The sequence below is a fragment of the Vombatus ursinus genome, unplaced genomic scaffold (genome assembly GCF_900497805.2).
Source record: "Vombatus ursinus unplaced genomic scaffold, bare-nosed wombat genome assembly UNPS02003559.1, whole genome shotgun sequence".
Lineage (NCBI taxonomy): Eukaryota > Metazoa > Chordata > Mammalia > Diprotodontia > Vombatidae > Vombatus > Vombatus ursinus.
In genome coordinates, this window is record NW_020943337.1 from 1 (window position 1) to 12,585 (window position 12,585).

The 12,585-nt window shown below is 42.3% G+C and overlaps 1 protein-coding gene across 1 annotated transcript in view; it reads right to left on the minus strand.

Moving 5' to 3' along the window:
- Positions 1–1,405: 1,405 nt before the first annotated feature.
- The window catches only part of LOC114052344 (copine-4-like), a 41,142-nt gene continuing 29,962 nt past the window's right edge, over positions 1,406–12,585 (minus strand). The window contains exons 6-7 of the mRNA XM_027874903.1: positions 4,113–4,167; positions 1,406–1,474 (exon numbers count right to left, since the gene is read on the minus strand). Of these exons, the coding sequence (XP_027730704.1) occupies positions 1,406–1,474; positions 4,113–4,167 (124 nt within the window). The remainder of the gene's footprint in view (positions 1,475–4,112; positions 4,168–12,585) is intronic.

Here is a 12,585-nt window from a genome sequence, read left to right on the forward strand (position 1 = left end):
GGGGGGGGGCGTCTGGGAAATAGTTCTTCCTGAAAGGGTGAAGGGCTCACTACTTGTGTACTTCATCTCCCATCATAATCATATCTGCTCACAGGACAAACATAAACTTAACATATAATCCATGTGTGTGACTGACTGTTGGATATGTTTTAAAGGGACCCAAAGGACTGACAAAGAGCCTTGTCTCCCGAGGAGTGAGCATTGCCTTGCTCTAGTACAGTCTTTGGAGTGGCCTGGAGTGTACTGCGTGTGCACATTTTAGCTAAATTCTCAAAGCACGAGGGAGTCATAAGGCGGACCATAGGACTATAGAAGCACAGGATCACAGAATGAGAGTTGGAAATCATTTTAGAGGATGTCCAGTTCAACCCCCTCCCTTACAGATGAGGAAAATGAGGACCAGTGACAGTAGGTAACTCCCTAGACTGCAATTCTAGTATTCTTTGCACAGCACCACGCAGCACTGGCGTGCATATTGCTGGTTCCAAAAGCAATGGAGCTGGGCTCTGTTATTTATTGTCTCTGTAACTGTGGGCAAATCCAATATAAGTCAGCAAGATTTTAATAAACACCTCTTATGTCCAAGGCAGGAGGTGGCTAGGTGGTGCAGTGCATAGAGCTCTAGGCCTGGAGTCGGGAAGATCTGAGGTCAGTTCTGGCCTCAGACACTAACTGTGGGACCCTGGGTAAGTTTGTTTGCCTTAATCCACTGGAGAAGGAAATGGCAAAACCATTACAGTATCTTTGCCAAGAAAATCCCATAGACAGTATGGTCCACAGCGTCACGAAGAGTTGGACGTGACTGAACAACAGACAATATAGAAGGCAGGTGTCAGACAAAATAATTTTTAAAAAAATGGTTCTTGCCTTCAATGGCTAATTGCTTCTCTGGGCCTCAGTTTCCTCATCTGCAAAAATGAGAGGGTTGGACTATAATGTCTCTAAGGTTCTATCTCCTGATTTTCAATCTTATGATCTTAAGTCATTCTTTCAAGCTCCTTTACCTCCCTATTCCTGCGTCCTCACACTCCTATGGACTACCGTTGACTGGTAATTGACAAATAACTCTTAGAGAAAGTACCACCTTGGGAATCCCAAGGCTGACTTTGGTACAGAAGGATCCTGGAATGATTATCACATCATGGTGTTGTGTGTGAGAAGAGTGGCTCATAGAATTGGAAATGAAAAGGACCTTGTAGGTGATCAAATCTACCTCTGGCTTCTTCAACCCTCCATTTTGCAAATGAGGAAGCTAAGGCCCAGGAAAATGAAGGGACTTGCCTAAGGTCATACGGATAAGTAACAGAGCAAGGATTCAAACCCACGTCCTCAGACTCCAAATCCTGAGTTCTTTCCATTGTATTATATTGCACTCATGGAAAGGGCTGTAAGATTGGTTTATATTTTAAACTGTGATTTTACCTGCACATTCCGGATTGTCTTCATTAAAATTGATTGCAAAGTCATGAGAGACCTACACACCAATTAAAAAAAATGAAAGAAAAAAAAAGGAAGAGAAAAGAATTACAACTTTAATCCAGTAAGGAGGCCCTGGGGTTTAAAGTTTGCAAACAAATGTCCCTTACATTCATTATGGGTTTAACAGCAGGAATCGTCTTAAGCCTTTCTCCAATCAATCTGAGAAGGAAGCTAAATTCTCAGCTCCCTGGGGAGTAGAAGTGACAGGGATATTTGTTGAATAACGTTTGGTAGGGAGGGGGGGTAGGGGAGAGGAAAGATGCCTAAGAAAAACAGAAAGAACTGGGTGAGAGAAATACATGTCTAAGTAGCCTGGGAATGCTGGACACAGATTGGTGGCCTAGATTCTGGTGGGGTCTATGACCTGGGTGATGAATATTTTAAAAAAATAACAGTTCTATAACCTAATCGAGCCTTCCACTCATGATAATAAACAGAGGAGCTCAGGTTTGAGGTGTGGGTATTTTAGCATAAATTTAAAGCAAAGGAAATAGGAAGAATAAGTAGGAAATGGCCACGTAAATAGAGGTGAAATTGACCGTGATCGAATTTTTGAAAAGCAGCAAAGCAGCAACTTACCTCTAGCCTATCTTTCCATACAGATTTTTTTTTTTTTTTTTACTGTTCATGGTTGACGTATGGTATTTACTCTTTTCTTTCTGAAAACCCCTGAGACACAAGGGGTAGCAGAAGCTCTAGTGTCTGGAACTTACTATAGCTGGACATCTAAGAGAAAAGAAAATTGTCTTCCCGATCTTGAGAATCTTGGGATAGATAGACCCTGACAGTAAGAGAGGATCACTAATTAAAGAAAGGGGAATCTCACAGCCAGACACCTTTCCAATTCCCCCTTGTTAGAGAAAAAATTGTATCGTGGAGTGGATAGAACACTGAAATTGGAGTCAGCAGCACCTGGGTTTGAGTTCCACCTCAGACACATGCTTGTCATGTAACTCGCATGGGGCTTAATCTCTCTGGGCCTCAGTTTCCTCATCTGCATAATGAGGGGGTTGGATGTGATGACCTCTAAGGTCTTTTCCATTTCTAAATTTAGGATCCCTGAGAGCTAGTAGCTAATTGGATTAGGAGAGAAACTCCCTTTGTCTGTAGAGTTCAGAGGCTGCCAAGCAGTCTGGACTGAGGAAAGGAGAATAGGAGCCCCAGGTACTAGATGGAATGTTTAAAACTCTAATGGGTCCAAAATTGTGACTTGTGAAAATTATTTTCACAAATTTAAGGATCTGATCATTGCAGCACATGCTGCATTCTGGAGGTTGCCCCCAAGCCGGTAAATAAATCACTGGGGTAAAAGCCCCATCACCACACCTGATCCCCTTTGCCCTGGCTGCTCCCTTGTGAGTGAAGTTGAAGACAGGATGGAAAAGAGGGGTTCAAAGCACCTTGGGACCCAAATCAAGAAGAGGAGACAAGTCAGAGGACTAGGGACCAGAGCAGTAACAAGGATGGTGCATATGGGGTCTGCCCGAGGGTCCTCCATTTTAAATGGTGCTGAAGTTTAACACAGCCATTCTTACAGCAGCAATAGAAACAGCCAATGTTAGCATCTACTTTAGCAAGAATAATTAATGAAACTAGGAAGATGCCAGATGGACATCATTAATAATGCTCATCTGTGAGCTTATGGCAACTAATTTCCCTCCTGCTCCTGAATTTGTCTGAATTATTTCTTGTGTTCTTTTCATATCACTAGTAAAGTTCATGGGAGGATACGGTCTGTGCTGTTTACTCAAAGTAACAAAATGGCTCGTGCTGGTTTTGGGATCTCGACTCTGCTGGGGGGCTAGTCTGACATAGGTTTTCAAGTTGGAGGTGTGAGGTGGAAAACAGCCAGAAGTAAAAGCACGCAGCCAGGGCGGCTTTTGCCAACAACAATGGAAAGTAGGAACAAGAGAGACTGGGCTGAGGGCAATACTTGGGCTTCTGTTCTTTTACATAGTCTCTACAAGAAATCTTCTGTTTTGGGGAAACTACTTTTACTTAACCTTGACCTTAAGGCATATCCCAGGCTAAGGCTCTACGGGGAATGCCTGTTCCCATGGCTCTGCATGGATCCTTCCATGTTACAGCATCCGAATGTTTTATACCATCTCTGTCTCTAGGCATCATAATGCCTAGTTGTTGTGGCTCATTGCTACTGATTCCTTCACAAACCAGATTTTAAACCTTGAGGAGTGGATCTGCTGGAAGCACATTTAATAAATATTTTGCCAATGCTAAAGTACTTCAAGTTGCAAGAAATAGACTTGCTGAATATTTCTCCAATGCAAGGGTCACATCCTCAAGAGGCCGGACACTGGGACAATTCCTCTGGTCTATTTTCAGGAGCCACCCAGCCTTATACTTGACTGATTGCGCTATGGTAGATCATAGACCGTGGGTTTCAGTCTGTGATGATCTAACCTCACTGTTTCCATGTGGTTCAGTTCTTTTATCCACAGAAGGGAAGGGAATAAGGGAATAACATGTGTCACCTACTATGTGTCAGGCACTATGCCAAGTGCTGTTCAGGTACAGTGTAAGTTAAACCTTAATGGAGGCTAATAATGCTCTTGAGAGGATCTCAAGCAGTACAAAAAAATGATCTCTCCTCCCCCCAATCCCCACCCACTCACCGTGTACTCTGGAGGTATCCTGGCTCCAAAACCAAAAGCTGGAAACATTTTGTCACTGAAATGAAGATTTAAAAAAAAAAACTGATTGCTTTAATTTGCTTTCTGATGGATACAATAGGAATCCACATTACTTGTTTGAGAGGAGGTATGGTGTGACATCAAATGGTCCTAACAGCATAGGAGCACAGATTGAGGGTTGGAGGGGACCTTAGAGGTCCTCTTGTTCAAACCTTTATTTTACAGATGGAGAAACTGAGGCCTAGAGAAATGCAGTGACTTGCTCATGATCCCACAAGTAGTAAGTGACAGGGACCAGATTTGAACTCAAATTCAGGGTGTTTTTCCCTGGGCTCCCCTGCCTCTTCAGATGTAAGGAGAAATAAGGGGTGGAATGGGTAATAAAATCAGATGACCTCACAAATCTCATTAGTTATGGGTCTCAACCCTCCCCTAACTTTGTACAGAATTTAATGACAAGGAAAAAAAAGACCTCAAGGCCTTAAATTTTTTTTGCATCCATAGAGATGATGTTACATATTGAGCCACAGGAAAAAAAAATCATTTACATTTTGTTTTATACCATAGTCATATCTGTTCATGTCATATCTCTTCAACAGCAGCTGGGATCACAGTTTGTAGTTTGTATTCCCCCAGGATTCAGAGGCAGAATGGTGGAATAGATAGAAAATTATGGGTTCAGGTTTTGCCTCTGTGTGACCCTGGACAAGTCACTTAACATTTCACTGCTCTAGGCAACTTTCTAAGACTATAAATTGCAGGGAAGTTGCCAATGTGAATTGGTAGAGAGAGCTTTTCACCTGTGAGTTCCTCATGCCCATTAAATCACAGATCCAATCTTTCTCTATTCCCCTAAACACAGTACCTAGTGCCATAAGTGCTGACTAAGTGTGTGCTAGATGAATGGTCTATACACTGGTAGAATAAGTCTGTAAATGCTCAGGAGTTAGCTGTCTAGGAAAGGAAACCTCAAAAGAGCATGTGAAAAGCTAGCAGGACGATGCACATAACATTTCATGATCTGTGTAGTCAGCCATGACTATATGAATTGTTTTCTTCTTCTATAAAATGGGACTAATAATAATATCTACTTCACAGGGTTGTTATGAGGATCAAATGAATTAACATTGGTAAAGTGTTTTGCACACCTTAAAATGCTATATAAATGTCAGCTTTTGTTGTTGCCGTTATTATACGCTCAAGCCTTACTATACCCTTGTGTATGCCATGGCACCATGTTATGGGTCAAACTGTTAAAATGCAGCCCTCTTGGTATTCCTGGCTAAAACTCCTGGGATAACGAATAGGTTAGGCTCATGACATACAGTTATCTCTTCCATATGGCGCAAGTTAGGGCCACCCTCCCCACCCCACAGTCTGGAAAATCCATGTAAAAGTTTTTTGGCCCTCCCTTTGTACCAGAGAAGTCTGAATTATGGCATTAAAAGATCAAATATATTGATATTATACAATATTTCACATATTTTTATGCATTTATGAGTTTCTAAACTTTTTCTGTGTTGTCTGTTGGCCTTTGCATGTTGTCTGTGGCTTCTGCAAAACTCTCCAAATATTCCCCTTTAATTTCTTATGCCAACCCGTGATTTATTGAAACCAAAATGGGGAAAGTGGAGATGTGGAAGGGATGACCATACCAATTTTGTGCCCTTCTGATTAGCATGACAATGTATAGCCCTCTTCATAGTGACCTGACTTAATATTACATTTTCCATTTACTTCTTTCCCTGGTAGGTAAGAATAAGAAATATTCTTAGTCCTTTCCGAAGTTCGTAGAGCTTGCTAAATGGGCAAGATTTCAGATTTGCACTTGTCTTTTCAAATGCTCTTACTTTGTTCTTCGTGGTACCGTGGTGGTGGTCAGCGCTTCATCATCTATGATCTCAAGGGTCCTGTAACAGTGGACATAGTAGGTCCACCCAAGAGGATAGGGAAGGGATCAGAAGGTACTGTCAGTGATGCAGCTGTTGCTCATTGCTGAACATGTGCAATCATACCACCCAAGCCTTTTTTTGTTTCCTGTGCTGAAGTCTCAAGAAGTTCATAGCACAGCCCACCTCGCCTTATTTCCTAAGGGATTCCAATGACAAATGGGGGGGCAAGGAAAACCACTGGCATCTCAGAGCTGTACTATTCCACCATGAAGATGTCCTTGAAGAAAGAATTCTTCCCCTCCTTCTAAGACAATTAGTTCTGAAGTTCTAGTAGAGTCTTATACCCATGCCCCAAAGTTCTACTTCCTGCTTTTGTGTATAATCTAGAAAAAATCTCTGTTGGAGAAGAGACAAGTGCAAGCCTCCAGTCCTTTGCCCACAGCTGATGTTGGACAGCTCAGCTGTTCTGCCTTGTGGAAGGTGGTGGCAGTGTTCCTTTTTTAAGGTCTGTTCTTCCCCTTTCCATTTGTGGAGAAGCTAGGGACTGATTCCACCCTTCGCCTATGTCCTCTTGTGTGAGGGCATAACTGGCTAATCCTGGTAAGTGCCTTCTCCTGCCTTTGTGGTTCTTTCTGTAGAAAGATCTGAATGTCTCATCTCAGTCTTTCTCTACCACCCTCTGGACCTTCCTTCATTCCCTCCTTTCACAGGGCTAGGTTGGGCCTAGGGCTCCTCTAATTATTCCCTCTTCTCTTTTTACACCTTCTGAGAGAACAGTTTTCTCGTGAACCAATTTTTCTTTCGGTTCACTTGAGGTAGAGGATTCACTTCAAAGATCTTATTCCTTAGAATCTTCTCCTTACACTCAAGGCCTCTTGGCTTGACCTCCTGAGGGTTGGTAAGTCCTATCCCACCCTTCTCACTGTTAACTGCAGAACAAATGGATGGATTTAACAAACTTTATCCCAAACTCTGTCAGAGAGTGGGAAATCTGTGGTAGTAATGATAGTCACCACTGCCAGGAAGTCAAGGTGGAAATTGAGAGGAGAGAAAGGGAGAAGAGGATGATCTTTCCATTCTACTCAACCATCACTTATTAGACACTTTTATGTGACACACATTGTGCTAGACTCTGGGCATACAAAGGCAAAAAGGAAAAGTTCTTGCCTTCGGGAAGCTTACATTCTTCTGTCAGAATATAGCATATGCACCAACAAGTGAAAACAAAGTAAGCAAAGAAGGGAGAAAGTATTGATGATTGGAGGGATCAGGGATGACTTTTTTGTGGGAGAAATGGGCCTGGGATGAGCCTTGAAGGAAAATAAGGATTACGAGAAACCTAGATGGTGAGTGAGTACATTACAGAAGGTTTTTATGAGTATGAGACAGAATGTCAAGTGTGGAGGATGGCCAGTGGTCTGGTGTGGTTGGAATGGAGAATGACTGCAAGGGGAATAAGATAAAATGTCTGGAAAGGTAGGTTGGAACCAGATTGTGGAGAGACTTACATACCAAGCTAAGAACTTTGCCTTTTATTTAGAAGCAACAATGACTGAAAAGTTTAGAGCAGGGAAATGGCCTCTGCCTTTGGAAGACTATTTGAGAACGTATAGAGAACAGTTTGGTACAGAATTGACTCGAAGCAGAGAAAGCACACGAGGCTATTCCAGTAGTCCAGGCAAAATGTTACAAGGGACTGACTGAGAGTGATGATCATGTCAGTGGAGAGAGGGAACCACATTGGAGATACATGAGGTCCTAGAGGTAGCTTCAACATGACTTAGGATTTGAGGGAAAGTGAAGTGTCAAGGATCACTCTGAAGTCATGAATTTGGGTGACAAGGAAGATATTCGTCTCATTCACAGAAACTGGAAGTTTGGAGGAACTCTAGATTGAGGGGGGATGGGAAGATAAATTCTACCTGACATATTGAGTTAAGGTACTGATAGAACATCCAGGTACAGACATCTAGTAGGAGTTGATATGTGACTGAAGTTTAGAAGTTAGAAAAGGTAGAGATCTGCATAGAGGTGATCATTGAATCTAGGGCAGCCGATGAGATCACCAAAGGAGAAGGGGTATGTGTGTGTGTGTGTGTGTGTATGTATATTTATATGCATATATATATGTGAATGGAGAAGAGAAGGTCAAGGATGGTACATAGTGGGGGCAAGTTTAATGGCCAGGAGATGGATAATGAACCAGAAAATGACTGAAAGAAAAATTCAGAGAGGAAGGAGGAGGACCAGGGAAAGTCATGTCATTGATTCCTGTCTGGAGGAGGAAAGTGGTCAACAGTGAAAAATTGCAAAAAAAAGATCAAAGGGATGAGGCCTGAGAGAGGTCACTCTATTTATTTAATAGGTAAGAGACTGTTGGGAGCAGCTTGAGTCAAGTTGTGGGGTCAGAAGGCTGACTGTAATTGGTGAAGTAATGAATGGTTGGGGATGAAGTGGATGTAGTGAGAGCAGCCATCTTTTTTTTTTTTTTCTTGGAGTTGGACAGTGAAAGAGAAGAGAGATTTAAGACTGAGGAGATGGAAGCGTCAAGTGAAGATTTTTCAGGGAAAGGGGAGAAGTGAGTATGTTTGTGGGCAGAAATGAAAAGGATGAATATGGTAGAAAGGGAGGAAGCTATAGGCCAAGAAAGGTTGCAGAGTAGACGGGAGGGGATGGGGTCAAGGACGCAAGGAGAGAGGTTGGCTCCCTCTTCTGGGAGACTGGAGTGAAGGGAGCAGTGGAGGTCTGGGTTAGAGGAAACAAGAAAGCCTGGGGTCTTCAAGGAGGAGGCAAAGTCATCTATCTGCTGGGGCTGGGGCGGGACAGGCAGCAGTGTAGGAGATGTGAAGAGAGAGGGAAAGGTTTCCGACGCTCACTAGGGACGTGGGATAGAGTCAGGAAAGAACAAAAGCATTGTTGTGGAGCAGTGAAGACCCAGGTGAGTTTAATGGAATTGGCTGGCTCGGGTTGGTGACTTCCCAGCACCATTCAGCAACTTGGAGATTGAGTGGAGAAGGAAGACAGTGGGAATGCCTGAGGGGCGAAGACTGGTAGAGTATGAAGTGTATTAGGATGAGGTAGGTGAAAAGGACACAAGAGCAGAGGAAGTTGGTTAGTTGGCCAACTATAAGGACACAACTGAAGAAAGGCCAGAGCTGGGGATCCTGCTCTGGAGGCCATGGTGAACATGAATAGGCTTAGAGGGAGTGAGGGAGAAGGAAAATTGGAAAGACCAGGAGATTATGATAAGAGAGGGAAACTTTGGAATTCAGATTGATGGTGGTGGCAGTTATAGGTGATACTGGGATGTAAAGTATGATCAACATGGTGGGTGACAGATAAAACCCACATTAGCTCATTCAAGACTCAGATTCACCAATCTGAATAAGTAGAGCAGGTGTTCTCATGTCCATTTTACAGATGAGGAAACTAAGCCCGGCGAGGCAGAGAGCCCTGGGAATCACCAAGGAAGTGGCTGAGCTCTGTGTTGTTTCTACAGTATCGAGGTGATGTAATGAATATAGGATTTGTGGAGGTGACTAAGTTAAGGTTTGATTTTCTGGGTACTCCAATGCCAGGCTAAGATGTCTAGCAACTACCAACTCCCCACTTCTTTGCCGTTGTGGTGCAGAGATTCAGGCACTGCAGAATATTAGGCCCAGCATTCGTCTGAGAAGGTTAATGTTGTTGACAAATAGAAGAATCTTGACAGCTTAGAAGGGATTAGCCAGGGCTCTGAGAGAAATAAGTGGGAGGTTACTGGAAATATTGAAAATGCTTTACACCAGCCATTTTCCAGTGGTCAGAGAAGTCAGGACAAGCCAGAGACTTAGAAGGAAATGAATATGATCATCAAGATGTAAGCTTTAGTGGAAGTGGGCCTGGTCTCCGTGCTTATGATAAGGTTTATTATTATTCTATAATATACATTATATACTGTAATACAACATATTACATATTATAATAAAGATCTCCTATGATATTATTATTAATAGTAATAGCTAGTTTATATATTACTTTATGTTTCATTTGATCTTCACAATAACCCTGGGAGGTTGGTGCTATTATTATACCCATTTTACAGATGAGGAAGCTCTGGCTGACAGATTAAGTGACTTTGCTCAAAGTCACACAGCTATTAAGTGTCTGAGGCAGAATTCAAATTCAGGTCATCCTGACCACATCTGTTCACTGTGCTACCTAGCCTCCTACAAAACCAACTTGGAATCAGAGAAATAAGATGGCCCCAATCAATCCATAAACAGTCATTTATTAAGCACCTACTATGATGCCAGGCATTATGCTAGGTTCCAGGAGATACAAAGACAAAACAGTCCCTGCCCCCAAGAAGCTTACATTCTAGTGGGTGAAATTCCAAGTACACATAGAAGTAAATACTTCTTTAGGGGGATCAGACTAGGGATTTCATAAGTATAGGGACTGCCCTGAGAGGAATGTCCTCTACCAATACAGACTTACACCAGCCAGCACTTTTTCTATAACCTCTAGTCTTAAAGAGGTAAGTGACTTGCCCATGGTCTCACAGTCACCATGTGGCAGAGGTGACGCTTGAACCCAGGTCTTTCTGACTGGCAGGATAGCTATCACAATATCATAGTGCCTCAAAAATACAAAACATACAAAGGAAATAGAAGGAAATGTTACTGGGGTTGGGGAGGAGGGGAAGGCATTAGAATCTGGAACCTGTTGGAGGGGACATTCCAGCTGGACTTAGAAGGAAGTGGGGGATCCCGCTAGGGAGAGATGAGAAGGGAGAGCCTTCCAGCATGGTGTAGGAGGCCCAGCCCTTTACAAAGTGTTGAGATGGACAATGGAGTATGGTGTAGCCTGTGTAAAGAGGGGTATTTCATATGTTCTCCTCTTCTTTGCTTCATTTAGGTGAGACCTACCCAATTAGACTAAATGTTCCAACCCCAAGCACAGAAACCAGTGCCCTACCTTAATTACTGTTGTTATTTCCACATCCCCCCCATTATCAGAAGGGATTAAAAATCTCTTCCAAGCCACTGCAGGGAACCTGAAACTGGCTGAGCAGGACATAGTCGGTTATGTAATTGGGTTTCAAGAATAGGGAGGCAGCACTGTCTTACCTACGAGGGGAATAATTAATGAACTAGGAGACCACAGATTCCCCAAAGATGGTCATTAGAACCCATCTGGCTAATAACAGTCACTTAAAAAAGCCAAATCTCAGCATAATTGTTTTAAACATTCCTTCTCCTTGATTAAAATTAAAAGTAGGTAGAGCAGATCCCTGCTGTGCAAAACTCAAGAAGACTAAGGCCTAGAAGAAAATACAGAATTAATGTAAAAACTTTTAAAAGCATCTCCAACCAACCAGTACTTGCTATAAGCCAGGCACTGTATTAGATAACTTTTAGGGATACAAAGACAGAAATAAGACAGCCCCTGTCCTCAGGGAGCTTACATTCTATCAGGGGAGATTACATGTGAGTAAATAAATCTATATAAATTATATGCAAAATTAATACAAATTAAATATTCTGGCGGAAGGGAACCAGCAGATGGGTCATGGTCTCCTTTAATTTGACGGCCATGAGCTGTGCAAATCCAGAGCTTTTAGACTCAAAGGGACTTTCTCAAAGAAGGCAGCATTGAAGGCCATGATCCTCCCACACACAGTGGGAGCTTTGGTGAAAGGGCAGTGGAGGAGGAGATGGGAGATGCATTCCCATCTTAGCCCTGGCTCACTCTGTACCCTGAGACAACTCACTTTCCCTGAAGTTCAGTTTCCTCACCTTGAAAATGAGATGATTCAACTCGATAATTGCTAAGGTGCTTTTTAAGTGCTAACATTCCAGATTTTATGAATACACATTGTCAGGGACTTTTTTTTTAGTCTTTGTATGCCTTGAACCTAGTACAATGCTTGATGCTTTTAAAAAAGTTGTATTGCTCTGTTTAGTTTTTCTGTGACCTACGTTTCAAACATGTTCTTTCCTCCTCTCCTGCCCAACAAACCTTATAATCAGTGCTTGTTGAATGATACTGAGATCACTTAACATTTTTATGTCTCAGTTTTCTTCTCTAAAAATTGATAGTGTTGGAATTGTTGAGTGGTTTCAATTCAGCGCCCATTTATTGAATACTTCTTGTATGCCAGGGACTGTGGTAAGCACTGGGGATAGAGTTGGAAATGGAAACCAACCCTTCTAGCATTAAGTTTATCATGGATCTTCTAAACCTTAGGAATGAACAGACAGACTACACAGTAAGATTTCAGGAGCACCAGGAATGGTCTGCCCCCCAAAATACTCCTTCCGCTATGCATCATTTTCAGCCTTTTGTCCATTGTGGCTCCATACTTTTGCTTAAGGCTCTGTGCCCTGTGAAAATTTAGCACATCCAGGGACAGCTTAAGACTTTAAGTCTTGATAATAATAAATCCTTTAGAAAATCTATGTAAAATGCTCTATAAGACAAGAAATACCATATAAATGTGAGTTATTATTATTAGTGGGAATTGACTTAGAAAAAGTCCTTTTCTTGGAATGTAATTTGAAAGGCAGAATGAATAGAGC